Genomic DNA, 25806 nt, shown 5'->3' with positions numbered 1-25806 from the left:
ATCATCCGATTCAGTCCATTGGCGTTGGACGGCATCGCATATAGCTTATTATCTATCTCATCATTCATTCGAATGAAATAACGATATTCAACGCCACACATGTCGTGCTTGCGCTATCTGAAAGGCTTAGGATCTGCACCGTTCGCCATTCATCGTTCCGTATGGCACGTCAATGACTTGCCTTTTTCTTTCCAAATGTAAGGCAAACGCATCCTTTCTACCCTTCTTGCCCGCGGACTTAAGTCTTTTCAAGTAAGGTCGCGACGATATCCTTAGAAGAGAGTTAGAAGAAGAAGTATTCCCAGTACTCACTGCAAATTATAAAATCCGACCACGCCAGATAAGTCCAGTATACTGTATCAACAATAGTCTTGTCAGCTAATATCAGGAAAATCACTTAAGTCTTTAAAGCTCTCAAAATTCTTGCGAACGCCAAAGATGTTCGGTCCGTTTCTGCTTCTGTTTACCGTGTTTTAGACCGGATCCCTAATTTCCAAACACCGCCCAAAGTATCTGAGGACTACACCACGCAACCACAGGTGAAGCCCAGAAATTATTTCAGTTCCCGGGGTTGACACGTTGGTATTGGCAGCTTCAAGAGCACTTCATCACCATCATGCTGGTTTATCAAGCGAGCGAAAAGACTGATTGAAAGCTGATGCTATCTGAGCCAAATCTACGATGGAGAAAGAGATTATACCCGCAGCATGCAGGGACACGGCGCAGGTGAAGTTTCAAACACCTTGTGGCACTCGCCCACGTTCTAGGGATTTTGGAGGATTGGACATGCATGAGCTGTACGAAAATCATCATCAAATAGTCGCACCTGAATTATATCCAGCAGGATTGTAAGATGCGAAGCGAACGATAATAACATTTCGACCGTCTTCACAGGGAGAAATGAGTATAAGTACCGGACTCAAAGCAGTCAAACTTGTGCAATTGAGAGGCCTTAAGGTAAACAGAATTCATTCACCAAATTAGATCTGTATGAAGATCTGGTCTCCCAAAATGATCACCAAATTCAACAAGCGATGTTAATTTTCTTCGTATTGCTCTTCTTTCTGTCTGCTCTCTCTTTATCAAGCATCATCCTGCCTTTGTCGAAAAGTACTCGATTCAATCGAAGGCGACAGCAGCAGCTGTAACTAGTGGTGGTGTTGTTGCAAAGTACCATCGGAGGAGGGTCACTTGGATGTGAGCTGCAAAATGCAGCAAGTGGAGGTTTAAAGGTCACAGCCGCGGCCATCTCGGACGTGATTGCTGTAAATGCCTACACGAATGAGCTTGCTGATCCATAATGCTGGATCTCCAGTGCAATTGCGCTTGTATATGGTGCGCTAAGTAATCCGTTTAGCCTAGCAGCCGTAGCTGCGGCAAATGCGGGCTCAGCTGCCGCCTCCGCCAAGCACGGTGAGTCTATTTAACCAAGTGCCTATAGCGATAGCATAGGTACAGCAGATTATTACCACACAACGTTGACTGGATTCAGCGAGTATCAGGACATGTTCAATCCCAGTGGGCTGACATTGTTGGGTGCATTGACCTTCGAGAACTGAAATGGTACTGCTTCAAGGAAAAGCGGCAATGCTACAAATGGTCTTTCTCACGCCTTATACTTTTCGTCTGGTGCGCATCTTAACGTTGCAACACATCTCAACAACAACTTCGACGCCTTGGTGTATGCAATTTTGCCTGCCGTCCAACCCAACAAACGAAGGTGGCTTGTTTTCGCCGAACACTCTTTCCTCGCAGTGTAAGCCGTTGAATGTCTTACGAAATCCACGGCAAGCTTCAATTAACCAGCAGAGAAGCCAGCATTGACTTGGAAGATATTGAATTTAAGTGATCCAATAGTTAATTATGAGGACGTTATGCGGTTTTGCATTCAATTGCGAAGCGAATGAGCTCTGGATACATGTTCCTTTTAATATCACCATCCGCAAGTATTGAGGCCAGCAAGGATTTGAACTTTTCGTGGCATTCCCTCCCGTCGAAGAATACTGTTCTATCGCGCAAAATACCCTCCTCATTTAGATAGGTGTTCATTTTCTTCGCAACCTTATCCCACTCACTAGCACTTTCACCGGGCTCCAAGTGTAGTTTCAATTTCATTAGCGTCAATACATGTACTGGTCTAGAAAGTACTGTTTTCCTACCTTGTCTTGTAAGAGGATAGGAGAAACACATCAACTGCAGAAACCCAATTACCGACGCCGTAACTATCAATTTTGGGCTTATCTTGAAGTTCAAGAGGAGATACGTTAGCACAACAACAGGAAGGTACTTCAGTGCTTTCTTGCCACCATAGACCAAATCATATACAAACGAGAAGTGGTAAGTGTCCTTGGGCAGATTTTGGCATGGTTCTTCAGCCGTTGTAATCTTGGCCAATTTCTGCGAATTCCAGTAATCTTCATAGCTCTTTTCATAGATACGAGCGGCTAATTGTTCCTCTCGACTCTCAGATGGAACGTTAACATATGGGAGATAAACTTGACCCCTAAAATAACGTAAACATTCCTCACCATCGTATATGCAAAGCTCAGAATGCCAGAATCCTTCCTGCAGCAAAAATTCGTTTGCACGTTTAGCAATCATATTCCAGTTTTCGTGCCTGAAGTCCAACCCCAGTTCGACAACTTCTTTTATCAACAGTGGCCGCAGCAGCTTAGGGATTCTATTCAATTTTTTGAACTGGCATGCAAAAGGCAAGCTTGCCAAAACAATCTCAGCACTCAAGAGCACAACAAATTTAGTAATCCATGAAGACCATGTACCAGTCTTTTTCAAAATGCTTAGTGTGACAACTGGGAAAATTGCCAGTGCGAAAAGCCATACGTAGTACTTCTTCGCTTTCGCCAAATCGTGCAATTTCCAAGATAATTTACTGCTGAAAAGTTCTACAGGGAGCTGGGGAACTTTACCCCCTCGGAAGCCTAAATCTAGAATCATAGTCAAGAGTTAGAAAACTTAGGATCAGGGTGGTACATTTAGATTTTTGAGTGTTGTGATGAGATGAGGGATGGGAACTCCCAGGAACTCTACTCTATTAATATATAAGAACCAAAACGTGATGAAGTCCGAGTTCTCTCGAGCCGTTTATTACGTAAGCCGTTGCTGCATCGTTACACGGTAAAAATCAACGGTCGTTGCAACGCAGTGACTAGCAATCGCCGGTCGACATAGCAGTTGGAAACTCTCATACGCGAACAATCGAGATCGTAGCAGTAGCTTAGCAGTGACTTAGGCATCTGAACAATTATATTTATCAGCTACTTCACTTTCGAAATTCGGGGTTAATCGATAGATGCCAACAGTAACTTTTTCAATATCGTCAGCGTGAGCGTTGAATTCTCTGAAAACATGGCGAACCCGCTCGTTCAGAGCTCAGTTTGAAAGCCAAATATACCTCGTTGCCCCCCACTGCAAAAATTGTGTCCATGATTCTCAGATGGTTTTGAACTCGCTTGCGAATTTAATAAGCTCCGGGAATGAGCTTTTCTCAATACCACTGTTAGGAATCACTTTCGCCATTATCAATTGGAACTTGGCGCGGCATTCCTTCCCGTCGAAAAAGTAGTTTATTATTCGCAAACCGCCCGTCTCGTTGAGAAAAGCGTTCATTTTCCTCGCGACCCCATCCCACTCCATGTCGCTTTGGCCAGGTTTCAATTCTGCCACCAGCTTCAGGAACTTCAAGATTTGTATTGGTGTAAGAGGAAATTCCTTGGCGCTTGGCCTTTCCCAAAACATGCAAATTGTGTAAAACACCACAACCAATCCACCAAATGTCGACAAATCCACTGTTCTTGAATCATTTTTCCGGCCGCTCCACAGGGAGCACAGCATCCAAAGAAGAGGAAAGTAGGAGATATGTTTCGCTCCATAGGCCCAATCATATAAAATTGAGAAACGATATCTGTCTTTGGGCAAATATTGTCGAGGTGCTTCCACTTGTGTATTTTCAGCAGCTTCCCAAGCATTCCAATAGTTACCCAGGCTTTTTTCATAAATCTGAGCAGCGAGAGCGAGTTGGCCGTTGCGTTTTTCAGAAGCAGTTCTTACTGTTGGGAGATAGACGGAACATCGGAAACAATGGAGACATTCCTCCCCGTCGTAAAAGTAAAGCTTGGAATGCCACAACCCTTCTTTAAATAAAAATTCATTTGCATGCTGCGCTAGCAGATCCCAGTCTTTGGGGCTATAGTTCGGTCCTAGCTCTGCAACTTCCTTTGCTAGCTGTGGGTACAGTTCGGGAACAAGCTTCGCTGTCTTCCAGAAGGGAATCGATTTGAAGAGAGCCGCTAAACTGAGAAACACACAGACCTTAGCAGTCTCGGAGAACCAGTTACCCATTTCCTTCGAAATGATTGCAGCGGCGAGTGAAAAGCAAGCCGTTGCGAAGAGCCATACGAAAAGGTAACTTGCTTTCACTAAATTGTGCAATCTCCAGGATAAGTAGCTGGTGAAAAGTTCGGGGGACAGCTGGGGACAGTCCAAACTTGGGGCAAACGAAATTTGAACCATGGCGGAATGCCCAATGTTCAGATATATGCCTGGATATATAGTTACCATGAGTTTGCCAAGGAATTTATAGATGTATATCGAGAACATTAATGCAGAAGAGCTTCTGCACGTGACAAAGTCCGAGTACTTTTTTCGAGTAATCTCTTTACGTAAGCAGAAGGGTCTAAAAAAGGAAAAGTGTAGTACGCCCATACAAACTACTGATGTCGTTTATCGAGTATCCACACAATGAATGAGAGGGAACGAGTATCTGATTTTTTCAGACGTTCATGTCATGAAGTGCAAACACAAAGGTGAACCGTGAATGGAAGCTGCCAAAGTATTTAGGTATCATTATGTACTTGTTTGACATATGGCACGTGATTCCCACGCATTAAGATACCTCATGGTATTGCTAGAACTAACGACAACAACTGACCAGTTTCGGAATGGGCTCATGACGAGCCAAGAGATAGGCATCGCGTAGTATAATAATTGGGCCCCAACTCTTGAGGTTTTTTTGTTTTTTCTCTCTTTCTAGCTAAGCACCATATTTGTCGAGTCAATACCTGTTGATTCGTCCAAAAATGTAAATTTGAACTTTCCGGAGTTGTAGTCACATACTTGCGCTCCGTTTGGGGTCAAAAAGTAACCTTCATCCTCCCATAGTAGACGGCCATTTCCAATTTCCAAGCGTCAGCGTTTATCCGCATCACCATCTTTGAAAGGCCTTTCCTACTCACACCGGTCTCACCAAGTCACTTACAACTGCCTCTTGAAGAGCATCGCATAAACATCAGTATAGAAGACATGAATAGTAATAGTATTATATGTGTATGAGTATATGCAATGCTACATAAAACGACCCTTACAGTCGCTCAAGTAACTTAGTAGCAAGTTTCTGCCTTGTTAGAAGAGATAAAACTACTACTGGTTTCTGTGCCGTCTAACCCTTTCATTATCAGTGTTATTTACTCCAGTAAATACAGCCCACCGCAACGAGATTTAGAATATCCATCCCAAAAATCTGTCGTAGATCCAGTCGAGACTCCATTTCTCGTTCTTCAATTTCTCTTCATGCTCAGCATCGTAGATCTTGCCTTCTTCCTCCTCGGCATCAATGGCTGCTTTGAATGTGTAGAGATCAACGTCTTCTGGAGCAATCAGCTTGGTACGCATGATTAGCTTGTAGCCCACGTAGCAGATGAAGAACACTGGAATACCAATGTAACCTGAGATGAAAGTCTTGTAGTCAAACTTGTGGCCTAGGAAGACGGTATAGTTCTTGATCAAACCGACCAAAATGCAGAAAAACAAGCACACGTATGCAGACCAAGGCTGCATGGCGGCCGTGTAGGAGAGACTAGACTTGTCGCCAAATTGCACACGCACGGCCTTGTCAAATCTGATGTATGTGATTAGAATGGAGATCCAACTCAATAGACCAAAGATAGACACAACGTTGACAAAGTAGGTGAAAACTTGTCCTGACGACGAGGCAACGTTCATGTATGCAAGCAGGCAGAATAGAACCGAGAGCATAAGAGCATTGTATGGAACACCCCATCTGTTGGTTTTGGCAAAGATTTTGGGAGCCTTGTTGTCGATGGCTAGACCGTAAAGGGTTCTGGATGCCACGTACAAATCGGAGTTGCAGGCGCTGAAGACAAATACCAGGACGCATGCGTTGAAGATGTGGGGCAAAACAGGGATTTTTGCATTGATGATAGCCACGACAAACGGAGAGGCCGCGGCAGATGTGCTCATTTTCTTCGCTTTCAACAGCAGTGGGTCGTTGTAAGCCACACACATTCCCAAGAGGAAGATTGTGATGACGTAGAACACAACAATACGGTACAGCGTAAGCTTGATGGCGCGAGGGACACTCTTTCTAGGGTTTCTAGCTTCCGCAGCAACAATACCACACAGTTCGGTACCTGTGTAGGCAAACAAGGCTAGGGCAAAGACCGAAGCGAAGGAAACAAATTTACCCTTGGATCCGGGAATGCCAGGGTATGGCTTGAAAGCACCGGGGTCTTTCCAGTATCTGAAACCGGTGCGGTCGTGGGATGGTCCGCCGCCCAACATGATGACAAAGAGCAGGATGATGAGTCCCAGCATCACCAGCACTTTGACGGACGACAGCCAGAATTCGAATTCTCCAAAGAACCTGACACCCACGGTGTTGATCAACACGATGAGCACCAAGAAGATTGTGATCCAAACACCCGGGTTGACTTTGTCTCTGCTGACCCAATATTGCATCACCATAGCGCCCGCTGTCAGCTGGTTAGGCGTCACGATAAAGTATTTGAACAAATATGAGTATCCCACGGCAAAACCGAGAGCAGGGTCGCAGTAGCGGGATGCGTACGATGTAAACCCATCCAGTGGGATAAAAGCGGCCATTTCGCCCAGACAGCTCATCACTGTGTACACCAACAGACCGATGAACGAGTAAGAAATCAAAATTGACACTGGGCCTGCACTGGCTAGAGACCCACCGGTTCCAATCAGTAGACCGGTACCTAGGGACCCACCGATGGCAATCATCGATACGTGACGGGCCTCTAGTTCCTTTTTAAGTCTAGTTCCTTCAACTTTACCGTCTTCGCCGTGGATCACCGCTTTTCCCACGGACTCCACAGACGTCTGTCCGTCATGGATCGATTCATCTATGTACAGGGCAGTGCCTGGTTTTTTTTCCAAGTCGTTAGGTAGCACTGACATTTTCTTATGATACCACACACTACTTGAAGACTACCAATACAAATTCAAGACCTACCATACCAGGATTTCCACAACGTAGTCAATTCTCCTCTATTTTATACCAAGTTTCCCCGCCCGAATGGTATCCTACCAAATGCTCGTTATCAAATGACCGACCGGCAAGAACTTGCGTATCGAGTCGCCTCCATCCGACACTGATCACGAATTACTGGCACAGTCTTGAGTCGAGATTTTCTACACCGAGTTCATGCTGAGCTCAGTTCTACTCCACCGCTAGCGATAGCTGATGTGATTAGTTCAACAGGCTTCTCCATCGGCCTTGTTCATCGTTCCTAATGGAACCCTTTGGGACCCTTCTTATCTGTACCGGTTTTTCTAAGGCCGCAGGGTTTTTTCCACCACAGTAAAGATGAGTCGGTTTTTAACATATGATAAGAATTGCCAGGCGATGAGCTCGAAAGTTGATACGGCTTCTAAAAGACTACTGACCCTAGGGTCCCTCTTTTCATGCCAGAGGGAAAATAGTGCTGAGAAGCCGTGGATTTTGGGATTCTAGAACGAAGTGCCGTATGCCAGGGTCTGAAGTTTCGCTATCTGTAAAGTAAACAGAGTTTCCCTGCGCCAGCTAGTTCGAAAAATTGTTATCTCTGGAAGAACATCACACGCGGAAGTTATGGCGAGAGCAGAACGTGGGAATAGAGATGGGGAAGTAGACGAAGGTGAGAGGACTGGTTTGTCCAAATGTTGGATTACGAGGTACGACAAAATTTGGATGGTGGGATTCGAAGGGTAGGTGTTCGGTGAGCAACCAGGGGAAGACGCCGTGGTGAGAGGGAGCCTGGTCTTTAGAAGAGAAATGCTTTCTATTGGTATTTGGGGCCCGTTCTTTTAAAGTGTAGGTAGAAGATGGAAGAAGATGGGTTTAAACGACGCCAGCTGATCGGGTGTTTTTCGAGAAGATAATTGAGTAGAAAAACAAGTGGCGGACACAGAGAGAGCAGGGAGATCACGCGATCAATGGTGGAAACGCATAGAGGAGGGGGAGAAGGAGGAGAAATGGGAAGATTACTTACGTTGATAGACGAAGGGCCAAGTGACCCGATTTGACCGCTAACTGCTTGCGCTCGTTTCTTCTATCAGGGCGTGTGGTTGCATGGATGAGTTTCGTCGAATGTGATCACGTGCTTCGCAACACTGGAGGATAGTTCTTCTGGGTCAGTGGTATATTTCGACCCTTCTCTGGTTTTGCAGCAGCATCAGCGATCTGGCTGCTCTCGAAGAGAGTCCGTTGGGTGTTCTTTTTTAGCGAACGCTCCAAAAAGCCTCTGTTTCTTAACTTGTCTTGTGATCGGATTGCCCACACCAACTGTAGCCGGTGACGGTCAATTAGCTTGTATTGACATTTTATGCCCCATCATGATGTTTCCAAGTTGGAATCTCCTCCCTGGATGCTATTGACTTACCCCGATACTCGACTACAGGATCTTTCACAATCGATTTTGCAGTGCTATTGCTGCCTTAGCTCAACGTAAGGTCTCAGAAGAGTGGACGCTCCACGGTAAATACTAGATACAACTGTACTATAAAGCGGGTCACTCAAATTCTTTCTGTCAATAAAGAGATCTTAGTGCGTACCCCGCTGGCCATTTGATGGGTCACCACTTTGGCCGATAAGAGAGATCTTACTTCGCACTCATAGGGCATGTCTGCATTAATGGGGTGAGCGCAAAAACTTTTGGCATATAGCTTTTCAATTGAAAGCCGTAACACTCTGCTTGTTCGACCTTTTCCGCTTTTCTTTCGGACGCTTGCCTCGTCGTTTAACACCCGCAAAATACACGCTATCACATTATAACTATCCATGACGCTTGATATATAAGAGGCTCCAAACAGGCCCACTTACCTTCCACGCCCACCTACCTTCCACAATTAGCATTCTGGATATCTTCACCACTATTCTATCGCCTTCTATCTTGTCCAACGGGTTCTTGCTTTCATTGACCCGTACTTCGTTCATTCATTCCTCAATTAACGCTCTTGGGTGCCAGTTTGAACGTCAAAATGTCATTTTGGCCCTTTTCCACAATGGCGTCTTCACTTACTCTTACCCCGTTCACGGTCTCAACTGCGGCGATGGTGACTTCGCCCATAACGTAGCGCGCCACTTTACCGACGGTCGTACCTCTTTTAATCAAAAAACAATCTCTAAAAACCTCTTCGCCGTGATTGCCGGTGAAAGTGCTGATATTTCTTACGGTGTATACCGGTATCAGATCCAAGGTGTCAGCAGCGGCTTGTAAAACTTGAACCACACCGGTTGAACCAAACCGGTACAGCACTAAGTCTCTGATATTCTCGATCCGCTGTAGTAGCTTGTCATCCAGGACCTTCAAGGTTTCAGGGTCGTCCTCACAGGTATCGACAAACTCCGTGCCTTCCTCATAGCGAATGAAACCTTGTTTTTGCAGCTTTCTCAAGAAAACCTCAGTGATTGCGCTACAAAGAATAGCCTTGGTTTCTGGATACTTCAACATAATTTTGGAGACGTTTTTATCCGCATCGGGGTGGTCAATCTTGTTCAGACCTAATACTGTAGGGAACTTCTCCATCATAAAGGATTTAACTACTTTGGTGATCCATTCTTTATCCCATTGCTCCAAAGGTGGCAGTCCTTGGATTCGTTGCAAAGCACGCTGTATCATCGACGCATGCGACCCATATCCACCAAATTGCGCTTGTAACGTGTCTACAGCACTAGATTTGGTGGCAGTGTGTCTGCGAACGATGGAGCCCCATCTTTTCTCCAAATTGCCTTCGATCCACAATCGTATTTCATCTTGAAGCCACTCTATGTCGTACAACGGGTCGTAGCCTCTTGTATTTTTACCCTCTGAGTCCGTGGTACCACTAACGTCTACAACGTGTATCAATGCGTCTGCATGTCTAAGGTCGTCCAAAAACTTGTTGCCCAAACCTCTTCCTGAATGAGCACCAGGTACCAACCCGGCAACATCCAAGAGCATGATTGGAATGTGTCTTTTACCGTTGATACACCACCCGTAGTTGGGCTTGCATCGTTTTTCCAGGCCATATCTAGCACAAGCACAATCCACTTGCAGATATCCAGTAGCTCTATTGGGTTCAATCGTTGTGAAAGGAAAAGAGCCTACCTGTGCGGCCGCATCAGTCAAAGAATTCAAAGTCGTTGACTTTCCTGAAGATGGCTTCCCAACAATACCAATGAGAGGATCTCTAGGCATCTTATATGCTATCTTTTTGGCGAGATTTCAACTAGTACATTGCTCATGAAAGATGTCAAAGCTAATATGACGGTCTGAAAATTTGAGATGAGCTGGTAAGCCCGACCATTCGAGAAAAGGGCAAGCAAGCGAGCAACGGAATAACTTTGTAGATGTAATGATCGCTTTCTCTTTTAACGTTTGCCCGAATTCTGCGAAAAAATCGGTTCAAAAGAAGCTTTAGCTTCTCGTTTTGGCAGTTTCCACTGAAATGGGTTGAAGAGATTCACGGCTGGATTTTGAAGACATATGGTATTCACAGAGCTACATAAAACATATGTAAAGATCGTTTCGTAGTGGCATCGGTAGATTTCCACGCAAAATCTTCGGAGCAAGAAACTGACACGCTTCATACTTTCATTTGAATCGCCCTTGTGTAGGTCGATTCTGTCAGATCTTGAACTTACTGCGATTTGGTGGCCTTCTCAGCTCTTTCAGCATCTCTTTTGGCGTAGATCTTGGCCGTGAAAGGCTCCTCGAATTGCTGAGCAATGTTGTACATCAGGTTCACCAATAGTGTGGCAAAAACGCCGGCAGCTTTGCCGTAGTATAGGGCGGTTCCTAGGAAGGAAAGCGTGGAGCCGTGGTACATGGGATTGTTGCTGACATTGAAGGGGAAAGAAGTCACAATATGGTCCATCAAAATACCAAAGTAGTCACCCAAATAGGTACCTGTAACGCCCAATTGGTACATAGATGTTACCACGAGCACCTGTCCGGCACCAATCAAACCCATACCGATGGTCTTGACGATGTCGTTGTCAAGCGCAGCAGACGTTTTTTGCAGTCCGAGAGCTTGGTGGTAGAAGTAGTCGCGCACTATGCCCAGAGAAAAGATCGTGAATGCCAGCAAGTAGCACCCGCGTTTCGCAGAGCCCGCAACCTTTGTAATGAAGTGCGTGCTGTATTCCAAACGGGCCACGATATTCCAGAACGTTGGGTTGAAAACTACAAAAAATAGTGCTATCTGCAAGTTCTTTTCGGATCCATCGATGTCCGACAACAATTCTATGTACAAGTCCTGGGCCTTATGGGCCAATTGACCTAATTCCTTTGGGATATCCATGATTTAATACACGAGCGAGTTTCAGACGGTATTGAGCTGGACTGAGTGAAGTTAAGAGAAGTGGATGAGGTTGAAATTGATCTGGAGTTGACCTTTAAACTTTAAATATATTTTATGAGTGGTGAACCTTAGTAACAACATGTGAAAAGAATAATTAAGGTCACGCGACATAATCGTGATCGACCTCATTCGTTCAAAATGGCGAGGTTTTCTGGGTTCGAGGTTGAGGGTGAAGTTAACGAGTAGCTTTCATGTTCTGCAGTGTTTATGTCAAGTTTGATTTAGAGCTCTTATATCAAGCCCACATTTCTTCCCGCTTTTTGTAGTTAACCAAAATTAACATCTGTGAATCAGTGAAAGTAGCTTCAAATGAGTTGCTCAAAAGGGATTTGAACAACGTGAGCTGTTAACTATCCAATTTGTTGATAATCTTTTGCTGATGTCTTCTCTTGCTGCTGTCTTCTATTAAGTTCAAGCTTTAAATATCACTTTTTCCCATAATGTCGTTAATTTGATATATGCTCATATAAGCTATGACAGGCCCTCCAGCTACAACGAACTGGACAGAAAACGATAAAAAGGGCACCGGGACCACTATGAGCACGCGAAAGGTAATGCTAAGTATGAAATTTGGATCGGAAGTACGGTAGCCACAAATTGTGGGGCTTTTCAGGACTTGAGGACTAATTTTAGGGCAAAATTACTGTCGTCTTTGCCAAATATACGAATAATGTACCTACGAACAAACCGCAGATATTATCGCATTTGCAGCTTTTCTAAGTTTGTGGACCACGATTAAGTTTTGAGGACGTTGAGACACAATTGAATCATATCTCTGTTAAAGCTGAGGTTGATCCTCACAGTTTCAGGTCCTATGGTGCTCCATTGGCTTACACGAATTGGGTAATTTTCGCTTGATGCCAGAATATGCAGCAAGTAAAACTATTTCTCTCCTCAAGGATGCTAGTCTAATGAGCTGCTGCTGCACATCGCTTTTTGTGCTCCATAATTGTAGGAAAGTTGGTCATCTTGAGTGAGATTGCATCTATGCCGCGATCTGGCCTATAAAAAAGACACCAGAGTTTTAATGGTATCACTAAGTCTGCCACAATTTCGGCCACAAACCGTCTTCTCAATTGGTCAATATTTCATAGCCATGAGGATGCTGCAAGACCTAAAGCTGTCGCATGTCTACATGCATGTCAGCATTTCTCAAGATTACGGACTTTTGGCCATCATATGCACTTGCACAACTATTTACGGAATTGTTCCGGCTATCATATCGATATTGATGGGTTTGGTATTCGATTTGCTGCGAAAACCGGATGTTCACCAATACAGCACTGTTAATGATCTCATGCACCAACTTACACTCAGAAGTATGGCAATTATGCTCACAGGCGTGGCAAGTGCTCCCTTGTGCTGGCTTTCCATTTCAGCATGGATGTCTTTGGGCGAAAGACAGGGCTTTAGAGTGCGCCGCAGATTGCTTCACTCGTATCTGCAAAAGAGCATGGCCTGGTATGATGCCAATGACAAGCTTTCCGGTGAATTCACACAACTTAATAGATGTGCAGAAGAGTTGAGGTCCAGCTCAGCCGAAGCCTCAGCTATAATTTTTCAAAACGCGATTACAGTGTTCGCCCTACTGGGAACTGCGTTTTACTACTCCTGGTCATTGACCCTGGTTATAATAGCAAATTCACCCTTAGTCATTGCATTTGCAATCTTGTGCTCACGGAAAGTTGAAAAGCACAGCAAGCTCGAAAACTCAGAAACTGCACATGCTGCTAACATCCTAGCATGGTCACTAAACGCTGCCAAAATGATTAGGTTGTTGGTAACCCAGAGTATCGAAACTAGCAAATTTCAAACCAGCATTGGGAACTCGCGCCAATGTTTCAATAATACTGCCTTCTACTCTTCTCTTAACTACTCTGTTCTTCGGTTTTTGACACTTTGTATGTTCGTGCAGGGGTTTTGGTACGGAAATGTACAAATAAGGGCAGGTCATCTCAAACCTGGAGATGTAATTACTTGTTTTTCGGCCTGCATTTTACTTGCAAGCACATTGAATACTACCCTTCACCAAATAATCACAGTTCAAAAGGGTGCTGTGGCGCTACGCAAGGTGCTAGATTTTATCGAGGCTCCTGAAAGCTATCATAAAGAACAATTGATAATGAATCAACCCCATATACCGGTAGCATGGTATGGGAGTTCCATTGTTCTTGAAAACGTTTCCTTTTCGTATCCAGCAAGAAAAAGTGATCAGGCTCTAAGGGACGTAACTATGGAATTCAACGCTAATCAATTGAACTTCATAGTCGGTAAGTCAGGATCAGGCAAGTCGACGATTGGGAATCTCATCTTAAAACTTTATGATCAAGACAGTGGCGCTATCAAAATAGGAGGTATCGATACAAGAAAAATCGAGCAACATTCATTACTTCGAAATGTCACATTGGTGGAACAAACCACTTCTCTTTTCAATGACACGCTGAAGCACAATATCCAATTAGGGACATCCACTTCCAAGGATGACGAAATTCTACTGAAACAGGCGTGCCAAATGGCAATGCTAGAAAACGTTCTAAGGGATCTTGCAAAAGGTTTAGATACACTTATCGGTAATTCTGGCACCGATCTTAGCGGCGGTGAGCGACAGCGGGTCGCGATAGCAAGAGCTAGGTTTAGAGATGCTCCAATTTTAATTTTGGACGAGTCTCTAAGTGCACAGGATCGTTTGCATAAGAGCCTTCTCATGGAAGCCATAAAACGGTGGAGAAAAGGTAAAACAACCATTATTTTGACTCACGAATTAAGCGACATTTCGAAAACAGACTACGTTTTTCTCATGGATGCAGGAGAAGTCAGAGAGAGAGGATTCAAGTACGAACTTCTTGAATGCCCAACCTCTTCATTCGCCCAACTCAGCAGGCTCCAGGATTGCGAAGAGGACAGTGATGATGTCGAAACACTTGATAATCGTGAGTTTTCTGACTTCAAGTCCAAGGACATTCGTGTGGATGTGGAGGAATTATATTCAGAAATTGGTTCGCCTTCAACCCAAAAAACTTGCAGCGTCTTCGAACACGATGATCCCGAGGAGCCTGCCCACTTTTTGAGAAACTCTGTGGACCTTTTGCAGTCTAACATGATGATACCACCTCGCAAGAAAAAAGTTCAGACCGAGGGCAGAATTGACTTGAAATGTATTGATTACGGCTACCAGTCACCACGTTCCAGCGATTGTAAGAAACCAGAAGGTGAGATGCCACTAATGAGTATCAAAAACATAATGTACAAACTTTTTTGGACCATAAAGGACAGAAAGACTCTAATGTTGGGGATTATTGCAGCGCTTCTAGCTGGTATCGCCAATCCCGTCTTTTCTTATACGTTTTCTAAATTGTTAGGAGGAATCGCATCGTCGGCTCCGAGACAGAAGGCTGATGCCTACTCTACGAAATGGTCCCTTATTGTACTACTCGTAGCATTTTTGGATGCCGGCTTCAATTTTTTGAAGTCCTATCTACTTTCAAGAAGCAGTGAGACATGGATCAGAGACTTACGATTTTTGGTTTTCCAGAGTGTACAGCAGAAAGAGATGTGGTGGTTCAACCGAGAATTGAACAGTACTTCTAAGGTCTCTTCGCTAGTGCTGAACGATCTTAGAGATCTAAGAGCCCTAGCGTCTGAATTCCTTGCAGCATTAACAACTTTGTTGGTAGTATCAGCCTGTGGTTTGATATGGGCACTCGTGTCAGGGTGGAAGCTGAGCCTTGTGTGCATTTCTCTAGTTCCAATATTCATTCTCTTTTCCGGATTTTATGGAGGACTATTGCAAAAGCGAGAAACTGACTACAAAACCAGCATTGCTGCTTTGGAAGGTCATTTTTACAATGCCGTTAAAAATATCAAAGCCGTGCAATGCTTCCAAGTCGAGGAAAATGTGGTCGATGTCTTCACAACGCTGGAATTGTCGGCAAGAACTCTTGGGCGCAAGCGTGCAATCGGCACAGGTTTTGGAGTAGCAGCTTCTAACGCTCTTACCTTCGCCACACAAGCCATCCTACTGTACTTTGGGATGAAACTCGTAATTACAGGTGAATACACCTCTGGGAAAATGTTAGAGACCTTAACACTTTTACTGTTCACTATTATGACTTGCATGTCATTGATATCTCAGGTCCCCGAACTGAGCAGGGGCCAGCGAGCCGCAACTTATATCTTTGAGATCCTTAAAAGTAGGAACACTGCTAGTTTGAGCCACGTCGAAAAATCTACATTCAGTGAGCTGGTGGGTACCAAGACACCTTTGATTCAAATCAAGCATCTTCGCTTTTCCTACCCGTGCGCTATGAACACGGTGGTATATCGAGATGTGAACTTGAGAATCAATAAAGGAGAAAAGGTCGCATTCGTTGGAAGATCTGGTTCAGGAAAGTCCACACTGTGGCAATTAGTGGCGCGCTTGTACCCAGTTTCTGAGGAGACCATCTGGGTTGATGGGGTTGACATCAATCTCTGGGATGCCAATGCCTTGAGGTCCCAGATTGCGACCGTCGAACAGCAACCACAAATTTTCCCAGGCTCGTTAACTCAGAACTTAACGTACGGACTTCAAAGGGAAGTATGTGAACCCGAAATCCTAGACTTGTTAAATCTAGTTGGTTTGAAAGAATTCGTACTTTCCCTACCGGGTCGTTTAGACGCGGAAATCGACACGCAAGTACTGTCCGGAGGACAAGTTCAAAGGCTGGCAATTGCGAGAGCGCTTTTGAGAAGACCGAAAATCTTTATCTTCGACGAGTGCACATCTGCATTGGATGCCCAGCACAGCTTCATTATGTCCGACATTGTTAAGCACAGGCTGAGCGGAACAACAACAATTGTTGTTACTCACAGTGAGCAAATGATGCGCGCCTGCGATCGAATTGTTACTTTCTCTAACGGCGCAATAGTTGAGGATGGTACTTTCGAGCACTTGCAACTTCAAAAAGGAGAGCTGTTCCAGATACTTTCGTCAAATAATTGAGGGACGGCAATTGATATTGTGATTCTTGTTCAGCGCGTGAAAGTTGACTTAAGGTCTCATAAGGGGTCACATAGGTACGTATACTACAAGTGAATTGTTATATATGGGACTTCAACGTCCTCACCAGCTTTATCATCAGCGCATATTTCCAAAATCATAGTTTTGACATGTGAAGCTACCGCGTTCTTCGTTACAAGTTTCACGACTTCGGTAATGGGCAAATGCAGTCTGTCTTTCAGCTTCTTGGGAGGGAAGAAAGAAGCATAAAGCAGGGACACCCCATAAGATAACATAGTGATTTCGAGGCCCTCCTTTTCATCAAAATGATCAATTAATTCTTTCAGGGTGACGTTTCCGTTGATGTCAAACCTGTCCCATATTTTATCATAGGATTTATCGTTATACTTGCCCTGCGGAGAAGCAATGGGGTCGGAGAAACCGAAAAATGGTAGAGCCAAATTTATGAACCCATTGGAGTACGCTTCTAAGTCAGTCTTCCCAGCAACAACCTTGTATAGTTCCAAATTAACCAAACCCGTCACCAAACCTGTAGTTGTTGCAATAGCTGGGATAATGCGACCTGCAATAAATTTGGTTTTCTGACGGTCCGCGGTTTCGATGGAGTAATTGAGCGCTCTGTCATTAGATGCGGCAGCAATAAACTCTATGTGGTGATTGGTATCATCATCCTTTTCGAACTCCACTGGCACAAGTTTGAAACCAGCAAGCGTAGATGGCTCTGGAAGGGATCCTGCTAAAGTTTCCAGAGCGTCACCCCCGACAGCATCGTTGGCATTTGGATCAGGCTCATCATCGTTCGCTTGTATTTTAACGTCTGACCTGGGTGAGAATGCGGGCACTTCGATCTTGGAGAGTATAGACTTGTAATAAGTGATATCTGGTTCGCCATCATCACCTGTCAAACCATAGTTGAACGCTCTTAAGTTAGCACCTGCAACCACAAAGTGCAAGTGATCTGGATTCTCTGGACTGAATTTCAACGGTTCTGGCGCGCGCTTTGGCCCAGACCAGAACGGAGCACCGTTTGATGTTTTGGCATCTTTTGGGAAATTGTATAGAAGCTGTTGAATTTCATGATTGAACTTTTTCTCAAACTCCAACCGAGACCATTTTATGCAGTCTTCAAATGTATAAGGCCTGTTTGTGAGCGAATCAGAAATGGATTCTAGAATACCTTTGACATCACCTGCTTGCTTCAAAGTTTGCTCTACAAAATTAGGTTGAGTCAAGTACAGGTTAACATTTTCAGGACCTTCAGTAAAATAACCTTGAAATAATGATTTCGCCCACGCAATAGTGTGGTCGATCTTATTAGGAAATGAGCGCAAGGTACAAAGCGGGATGGACTTCTCTGGTGGGTCCCTGGAGGAGGAATATGATTCGGTCACGTTTGGAATTACAACTTGGGTATTACCTTTCGTACCCAAAGTTCCAGACTCCAATAACGATTTCTTGAAAAACACGCATCGCCGGTCCACATAAGTACGAGCGTCAACATTATCCAACGCGTTCGTGACGAAGTCCAAACTGTTCCAGAATTTGTCGTCAAACAGGTCTTCAGACTCCGGCCCCACCTTATCCGTTAGCCACGTAATTTTACCAGCTAGATCAGGATTCATTATAGACACCGCTTCTGATGCGACTTCTGATTTGCATCTGCCCACATCCTTAGGACGGAACAAAAACTGACGATTCAAGTTAGACTTCTCAATCGTATCGTTATCGGTTATGATGATTTTTCCTTCTGGACCGGACCCCAAACCTAACAATGCCCAGTTCTTCAGCATTTCACAACCGATGGCGCCAGAGCCCACCAAGAAGACCTTAGAGTTGGCAAGAAGTCTTTGAAAATCAAGCCCAAATACCGCGATTTGAGCATCATACCTAGAATTGATAGACTGCGTCGTTTCTTCTGTTCTAGGAAATTTCTCCGGATCTGGCAAAGATTCAAGAGAATCAAAATACATGTACTGCTTTAAAGGAGTGAATTTGCCGGAGCAAGCTTTCAAGGCCTCCTGTGCAACGAGACCTCCAAAAAAGGCAACTACAGCCGGTATGTCACCTTTAGCTTGGAATGAAAGCTCTTTGATAAGCTCCTCGTTGACCTCAACTTCTTCGCCAAGAACTAAAGGCTGCTCTTTAGCCAAATCTTTCACAATTTTGACCAACTCAGCGGCGTCCGCTTTGTTGACGCTGCGAGGCAGCTGACATTGATGATCAAGCTGAAATTTCTGTAGAGCTTGGAAACCTAAGTGAAGTTGAGAAGCCCTGTCAAACTTGGCATAGTCGCAGAATAAGTGTTCTGGATCGTGCAGAGAATCCCGAAGGGTCTTGAAAGATAATTTCAAGGGCATCTTCACCTGTGTGAATACACCGCCCTTTTTGTAATTACCAAGCTCTTTCACGGAGCCGATTCTAAAGGCAAAAGGACCAAGAACCTCGACTTTGTATGGTTCTCCATTATTCAGCTTTTCCAGACCCTCAATTTCAGAAAACCTAACGTAATTTCCGTCTTCCAGATTGTGTCTGTTGTCATCAAGCATCGTAACAGTTCCATCCGGTTCAATATCCGAAACAATTCCAGAAACCGCTTCTTCACCGGTGGGGTCAATCACAGTGAATTCTTCGCCAAAATCATTGAAGACACTGCCGAAAAGACCTCTAGTTTCTGTGGCTATGAACATGATACCCTTAGCATGGCACAAGTCGTTAAGCTCGATTTTACGTTCCAATGGCAATGTGTCGGTCGCAACCACGACTTGAAAGTTGGAAAGTTGCTCTTGATCTTGAAGTGAGCCCAAGACATCTATTGGCACATACGAGTTTAATTCCGCCAGTTTTGCGCGAGAAACAACATCTCTTGGTTTCCCTAAATCCTTTTCCGATAGAAAGAATTGGCTGGATAGGTCCTGTAACTCCACTGGCTCAGGGTCATGTAACGTCAGCGATTTAACACCAGCAAGTGCAATGTTTTTGGCGATTTCCACACCCAATCCTTTCAATCCAATAATTAAAACTGTGGAGTGCTGCATTTTAAGCATGGCTTCTTTGCCAAGCACGTAAAGCTGACGAGAGTACAAACTCTCATCAATCTCACCCGGTTTGGTCATCTCGAGAATGGTTGGGTTCGCGTTCAAAATTCAGGGTCTTTAAACAGCGAATGATGCGCCATAAGACAGGGTTTGCCACCAAAGTATATTTTAATAATCCGTATTTGAATTTCGACATCCTTCAAAGTAACAACTTACGAAATTGGTCTTTCATGAATATTCTGTCATCGCTCGAGCGGTGTTGACAACGACGGTGACAGTAACAATCTCGTGCTCGCATTAAGGCGATGCATTCATAGTTGAGACTATGTTTTGGAGTGGTGAGTCAATGCTTTTGGTTTTTTTTGGACGCGCTTAAGGGTTGTGCGTTTTATGATAGCATAGAGGATCATGATCAGGAGAACTAGAAAGTTTTGAGGAATGTTGAGAAGGAATGCTGGTGTATGTTGAAGGCTTTGATTTCTGGAATAAAACTTTGAATATCGTGGAAGTGCAAAACATTCGCTGCGAAAAAGCTGACAGTGCTAGAATTTTGGTAAAACGATACAATTTAAGACCGTTTCTTTGTAAGTGCTCGAATGTGACTTCCGAACAGTTGTAGGATTCTAGAGAGGGTCCAACTTTAAGATGCGTAAAAGTTATTCTTCAAGGCAGAAGAATAAAGTGCTTCAAAAGTCATCACTCGAGTCTTCCTCGCTGTTGTAAGGGTTTGAAAATTGATTTAATTCACTTGATGAACCTTCATCCACATCCACTGATTGATGTAGACCGAACCTCAGGAATCGGTCCCGAAGCAGAATTTGAAGTCGTCTGTATTCGCCATGATTGCCATCGCCGCGCAATAATGTGTCCAAGCCAGAAAAATCGTGCTCTGCGCCATGGCTGAACTTCATGCTCAGTAGTGATGTAGCAAGTGGAAAGAGAGAAGGGAATCTCTTTTTGTTAGAAATCCACCATTGAAAAGCATCAATTCCATTTTCAGGTTTTTCAGTGTCGCTAATGTACAAATACCACTCCGTCATACCAACTTCCCTCTCGGTCAGGCGAGAGCCCAGCTGCAAAGAAACCTTCATGGTATCCTTTGAAAAGCAGGAGACATTATTACAGATAACCGGAATTCGCGTTGTTGTACCTCCTTGTTCCCATTTCTTCAAGTGACATCTGATAATCCCCATCCCCCTTTCAACATAATCACCAGTGTCGACCTCTGACATGAATTGACGAAAGCCGTTTAGTTTCATTGCAGGATTGAGCATCGCGGCAGCGATGTAGGCATCGTTTTCTTTGAAGGAATCAAAGTACGCAGCAAAGATGCCTACACTTTGTTGTACGGCATTAAGCACTTTACGCTTAATCCTATTAGGCAGGCCCTCATTTCCATTGATGAAAGAGAACTCGGTGCTTTTGCTGCCAGAAGATACCAATTGACCGAAAGTTGCCGAATGACATGCGTCGTAATATCTTTTCAATGTGAAATAAAATGTAAATGCGTTCGACAGGCGGTTAAATCCATCTGTTTGTATCATTGTGTCTAAATGATAAAAGATCGAGCAACACGAGACAAAGTAGCTGAGAAACGAGATGGACACATCGAGCACCTGGAAAGATCGATTGATTTCTCTCATTTCAGCGTTGTGATCGGGTCTTTCAAATTTTAACCAGTCGTGGTAGTGGTTCCAGTTGGACAAGACGATATATGCTCGCTTCCAGACACACATAGCAGTAGCCATGGGAAAGGCCGGAATGGAACAAAGTCCAGACTTTGCTAGTGACTGTCTGATACTCCCTGAGTTCTCAAAAGCATTCCCCAGCTTATCCAGTTCGTCAAAAGCCTTTGCCATACCTTCATCGGTGGCCCGGATGTGAGAAATGATCGTGGCTAGAAGTTTCTCTAAAAGTTCACTGACACACCTAATTGGGCTTAAATCCTTCGTAATGTTGCTCGCATTGGTACTTCCATCGCACAAACACTCTTCACGCAATGTGGACCATTCTTGATTACGGGTCAAAAGTATAGCTTTACTAGAGACTTGAAAACGCTCAAAGACATCAGCCATCTTTCTTCTCAATTCGACAGCACTCTCTCCTTCTGATTCCAGTCTTATAATATCCAACAAGTGGGTTTCTCCAAGCTCCGATTTGTCTTGTGCATCCTCATAACGAGTGTCCAAAATGAACTTAGCCAAAAGAGTCAAGTAAGTCTCACCACTTTCGACTTGATGTATTTGGGATACCACGGTAACATAGTCAACCGTTTTCATCATTTCAATCAACTCATCATCAAAACTGCGGAGGTAAATTGCGAGCCTTTCAAGGATTGATCTAGGCTCCAATGCCCCACCCTTATTCTTGATAAACCTTTCCCATGCCCTTGAGGAAGCTATCGATATGGGCAGTTGTTTCTCGATCAAAATATCGATTTCGAAAAACTCCTCTGGTCGCGCTATGGCTTCGGCGGCAATGAAGTTTGGGAGATGGTTTGTTTGAACCACAAGCGCCATTGATTTTGGCTTTTCTGCTGTCTTATCTTTTCTTCTCCTGCTGTCGATGAACAGTTCTGGGTGAATGTTTTTGAGGTGTTTAGATAGGTTTCCGGTTGACTTTCGTTCTTTGAATACTTTGCTGCAATGTACACAGGTTGCTATTTTACCTCCATGATAGTTTGACACCTGGAAATGTTCCCGTAAGCTAGATCGACGCATCCATCCCGATGCTTGGGTCTCTACTAGTGTCGTTTCACTCTGTTGTGTAATATCATGATCAATCGGCTCGAACAAGGCGGTTTCGCGAGTATCAAACATTGCTGTCTGGAAGATACACTGTTACATGTACTCTGGAAGTGGCTTCTTCAAGTACTACTTACACTCAGTTGTTAAAGTACTGTTTTCGATATTGCGTTAGCCGCTGTCGAGGCGCATCATTACTCACGAAAACGGGTATTTACAAATGGGTCTTAATTGTGGGGGTCTAAAAGTGGATCCTCAAAGTGGGTTTTCGATAGTGGGTTCTGAAAGTGGATCCTTAAAGTGGGTCCTGAAAGTGGGTCCCACAAAAAAAAAAAGAGTGATGAGTTATAGAGGGCATATGAGAGCCCATAATTCCAAGTTACAGTGGCTATTTTACAAACCCAAAAAGAAGAAAAGACGTTGCTCGTAACGCTGTCGAGAGACCTGAAAACCGAAAACTATGAATTAAGAGTAATAGATCAAATAGAAATCTGTCACTCCCGCTTTCTTTGTTTCTCCTGGGTGAATCTATCTTCACATCACTTATTACGAATGAATCATAGATTCTTGACATATAGATAGATTAATGGTACGAGTATAAGTCCGCCAATAGATGTTGAGTTCATACACCGGAAACAACCAAGGCTTCTTAAACCTCCACTCAAAATGACGGAACTCGAGTTCTTGCTCAAGCCCCAGGAGCTTTATGGCGGTGCCATAGCGTGTGTGATCCCTGAAGGCTTTTTAGATGTCTCAATGCTGCGTGAGGTGCCTGATACGCAAGAAGTTTTCGTAAACTCTCGAGACGCAAGCGAAAAAGACAAAATTCCAGATGGTTTGGGACTAGACGAAAGCATAATCATCGATCTCCTGCAACGCGTGGACGCTGCTAACGACCGTGAGGCACTCGATATGCATTTACAGGAAATTGCAGGTCTTAACGCCAGCAAGGAGTGGACAGTGGCTAAGCTTGATACTTCAAAAGCGTACCAAACCTGTGTCGCCATTGAAACGGCGTACAAATGGGGCAAACAGGACCTTAAAGAAACTCTCGTTCTTTGTCTGGCTCTGTTGCGCCTCGAAGACGTGGAAACTGATGTAATCATTAGCATCAACATACCTATTTCAAGCAAACCGGCACTTGAAGACGTACACAATTGGTTACAGGACAAAACACAGCCATTGCCTCCCAACATTGACTCCGCTTACTCCATACTCAGAACTATGGCGAACAAGCTTGAAGTTCGCGACAAGACCCTGTTCGTGTAGAACGATTGCCGATCAAAATTTTGGCCATTTTCTTCTCCAGATCAACAAACAGTAGACTTTAATTATTATTATTATTGAATTCTCATTATCTGGGAGTGGGAATTGAAAAAAAGTGCTTGACATTTGAAACTTCTAAGATCCAACAAGACCAAGAGCGGGATCTCCATTGTGTAAAAACGTTACCTATAGCGTGTGGCAAAGGGGCAAGCAGCGACAGCAAAGATTTTAGAAGGAATTGAGAGCGTTGGTTTAGCGTAAATCCGATTTGAGACAGATCATTTCCATTAACGGAAAAGTGAGCTTTTCAATACGTTTGAGTCGAGCAACTTAAGACCATTTCCGTAGTAGGCTGGAAAATAGGATGGTGAAAGCTAGGAGGCCGGCCTGGAAACGGTATATCTACATAATAATCCCATTGGGCCTCGCTAGCATATGGTTATGGCGTTTTTTGAACAATGCGGAATCAACAGACCTGCAGGCATTGTTGCAGAATTTACCTAAGGAGATCACACAAAGCATAGACTCAGCATCGCAGCAGAAGCAAGACGCGTCGATGGTTGAGATGTTTGAAAAACTTTCCGCCGATTTGCTGCAAAAACAGGACGAACAACTTCAAAAATTCGAAAAGGAGCGTAGAGCGCTGGAAAAACGGATACAAGATCTGAAGCAGCCCTCTCCGCATGCCTCGCTGCGCGAAAACTTGGCACTGATCTTCGAGTACCGTCCGTCGTACCGGTTTCCGGCGTTTTTATGGCAAACTTGGCCCTATTCCGACACGGACGGTAGAATGGATCCTGTATTGCAAAGCTATGAGAGACATTGGGGTGACAAAAACCCGGGCTTTGTTCATGAAATCATCAACGATGATGCTGCGTCTGCTTTAGTGCATTACATGTATTCTGCGATTCCTCAAGTGGTGGAAGCGTATGAATTACTACCATCTGCTAATCTGAAAGCTGATTTTTTCAAGTATTTGATTCTGCTTGCACGAGGTGGTGTTTACGCCGATATCGATACCGATGCTTTACAGCCAGTGCCCAACTGGATTCCCGAAAATGTGTCGCCCCGCGAGATAGGTTTGATCATTGGGATAGAGAACGACGCTTCCAATCCAGATTGGAGAAGTAACTACGTCAGAAGACTGCAATTTTGCAACTGGGTCATTCAAGCAAAGCCAGGCCACCCTGTGGTGCGAGAAGTGGTGGCCCGTATCACGGAGATTACTCTAGAACGACGTTCAGAGGGCGAACTGCGCATGAACCTCAGAAATGACCTGAACATCATGGGCTGGACCGGATCTGGGATTTGGACAGACGTTGTTTTCACGTACATGAACGATTACGTGCAAAGTGGTATCCTCAGCAAGATCACTTGGAAAGAGTTCCATAAGCTTGAGGTTCCAAAACTTGTTGGTGACGTGCTGGTTTTCCCCCAAAGCTCTTTCAACGCCCCGGAAAAGGACTCCATGGACAAAGACTCGGACAGCAATAAAGCTCTACACTTTGCCACACATTCGGGACTCAAGAGCTGGAAAGCAGGTCCTAAGATTGGAGATGAAGAGTAGTCGATATAAAACTAAATTTTCTTTGCCTTAGCAGACAAGTGTAAGAAAAGATGTATACAAGAATTTAGCTGTCAAACTTAACGTTTTAATTTAAGACCAATCAGGAAAGGCGCCCAAGCTCTACTAAAAACTGGGCTGAAAAAGACTTTCCTCGTCATTCAAACGAAGTCAGTTGTCCCTATCTGGTTCCTCATCATTTGGTCATACTATTTGACAAGATTTAAAGATACCTACGCAAATCGAGCAGAACTTATGATTGAATTCCCATCAAATCTACCTGGATTCGACGCACTTCAAACCATATGTTACTGCTCGAGGGCCTTGATTATTATGGTACAAACGGTGGTGATAGAGGTGATCCTTTATTCTTTTATATAGTTGCCAAAAATTTTCATCTCGTATAAAATGACTCAACATTAACGCGTTAAGTCCTCGAGCGTTAGGGCTTTCAAACTCGATTGTTCAATCAAGACATGGATTCCAATCGACTTTTCTTGTACTAAAACAGGCCAGATATTTATTCCGTCCACT

General features: G+C 44.2%; 10 protein-coding genes across 10 annotated transcripts, besides 1 other annotated feature; 3 read left to right on the top strand and 7 right to left on the bottom strand.

Moving 5' to 3' along the window:
- Positions 1-1872: 1872 nt before the first annotated feature.
- On the bottom strand, positions 1873-2955 carry LALA0_S06e00606g (LALA0S06e00606g1_1; the record flags this gene model as incomplete). The annotated part of the gene is made up of 1 exon (XM_022771700.1): positions 1873-2955. One exon carries the CDS (start codon positions 2953-2955, stop codon positions 1873-1875), a length of 1083 nt encoding a protein of 360 aa, XP_022628877.1.
- A 495-nt stretch (positions 2956-3450) lies between these two features.
- LALA0_S06e00584g (LALA0S06e00584g1_1) lies at positions 3451-4722 on the bottom strand (the record flags this gene model as incomplete). The annotated part of the gene is made up of 1 exon (XM_022771698.1): positions 3451-4722. One exon carries the CDS (start codon positions 4720-4722, stop codon positions 3451-3453), a length of 1272 nt encoding a protein of 423 aa, XP_022628876.1.
- A 792-nt stretch (positions 4723-5514) lies between these two features.
- Positions 5515-7239, bottom strand: DIP5 (LALA0S06e00562g1_1; the record flags this gene model as incomplete). The annotated part of the gene is made up of 1 exon (XM_022771697.1): positions 5515-7239. One exon carries the CDS (start codon positions 7237-7239, stop codon positions 5515-5517), a length of 1725 nt encoding a protein of 574 aa, XP_022628875.1.
- Positions 7240-9263: 2024 nt separating this feature from the next.
- LALA0_S06e00540g (LALA0S06e00540g1_1) lies at positions 9264-10499 on the bottom strand (the record flags this gene model as incomplete). The annotated part of the gene is made up of 1 exon (XM_022771696.1): positions 9264-10499. One exon carries the CDS (start codon positions 10497-10499, stop codon positions 9264-9266), a length of 1236 nt encoding a protein of 411 aa, XP_022628874.1.
- Positions 10500-10941: 442 nt separating this feature from the next.
- OPI3 (LALA0S06e00518g1_1) lies at positions 10942-11604 on the bottom strand (the record flags this gene model as incomplete). The annotated part of the gene is made up of 1 exon (XM_022771695.1): positions 10942-11604. The coding sequence occupies one exon, from the start codon at positions 11602-11604 to the stop codon at positions 10942-10944; it is 663 nt and encodes a 220-aa protein (XP_022628873.1).
- A 1156-nt stretch (positions 11605-12760) lies between these two features.
- On the top strand, positions 12761-16645 carry STE6 (LALA0S06e00496g1_1; the record flags this gene model as incomplete). The annotated part of the gene is made up of 1 exon (XM_022771694.1): positions 12761-16645. One exon carries the CDS (start codon positions 12761-12763, stop codon positions 16643-16645), a length of 3885 nt encoding a protein of 1294 aa, XP_022628872.1.
- An 83-nt stretch (positions 16646-16728) lies between these two features.
- UBA1 (LALA0S06e00474g1_1) lies at positions 16729-19776 on the bottom strand (the record flags this gene model as incomplete). The annotated part of the gene is made up of 1 exon (XM_022771693.1): positions 16729-19776. The coding sequence occupies one exon, from the start codon at positions 19774-19776 to the stop codon at positions 16729-16731; it is 3048 nt and encodes a 1015-aa protein (XP_022628871.1).
- Positions 19777-20384: 608 nt separating this feature from the next.
- LALA0_S06e00452g (LALA0S06e00452g1_1) lies at positions 20385-22517 on the bottom strand (the record flags this gene model as incomplete). Its single annotated transcript, XM_022771692.1, has 1 exon — positions 20385-22517. One exon carries the CDS (start codon positions 22515-22517, stop codon positions 20385-20387), a length of 2133 nt encoding a protein of 710 aa, XP_022628870.1.
- Positions 20385-22517: a mobile genetic element (isolated transposase of Rover hAT-like DNA transposon).
- A 591-nt stretch (positions 22518-23108) lies between these two features.
- Positions 23109-23711, top strand: MOG1 (LALA0S06e00430g1_1; the record flags this gene model as incomplete). The annotated part of the gene is made up of 1 exon (XM_022771691.1): positions 23109-23711. The coding sequence occupies one exon, from the start codon at positions 23109-23111 to the stop codon at positions 23709-23711; it is 603 nt and encodes a 200-aa protein (XP_022628869.1).
- Positions 23712-24072: 361 nt separating this feature from the next.
- On the top strand, positions 24073-25275 carry HOC1 (LALA0S06e00408g1_1; the record flags this gene model as incomplete). The annotated part of the gene is made up of 1 exon (XM_022771690.1): positions 24073-25275. One exon carries the CDS (start codon positions 24073-24075, stop codon positions 25273-25275), a length of 1203 nt encoding a protein of 400 aa, XP_022628868.1.
- Positions 25276-25806: the final 531 nt, after the last annotated feature.

This window comes from Lachancea lanzarotensis, scaffold LALA0S06 (assembly GCF_000938715.1).
Source record: "Lachancea lanzarotensis genome assembly LALA0, scaffold LALA0S06, whole genome shotgun sequence".
Taxonomy (NCBI): domain Eukaryota; kingdom Fungi; phylum Ascomycota; class Saccharomycetes; order Saccharomycetales; family Saccharomycetaceae; genus Lachancea; species Lachancea lanzarotensis.
Note: the sequence above shows the minus strand (reverse complement) of the source record. Positions and strands in the feature narration are given on the sequence as shown.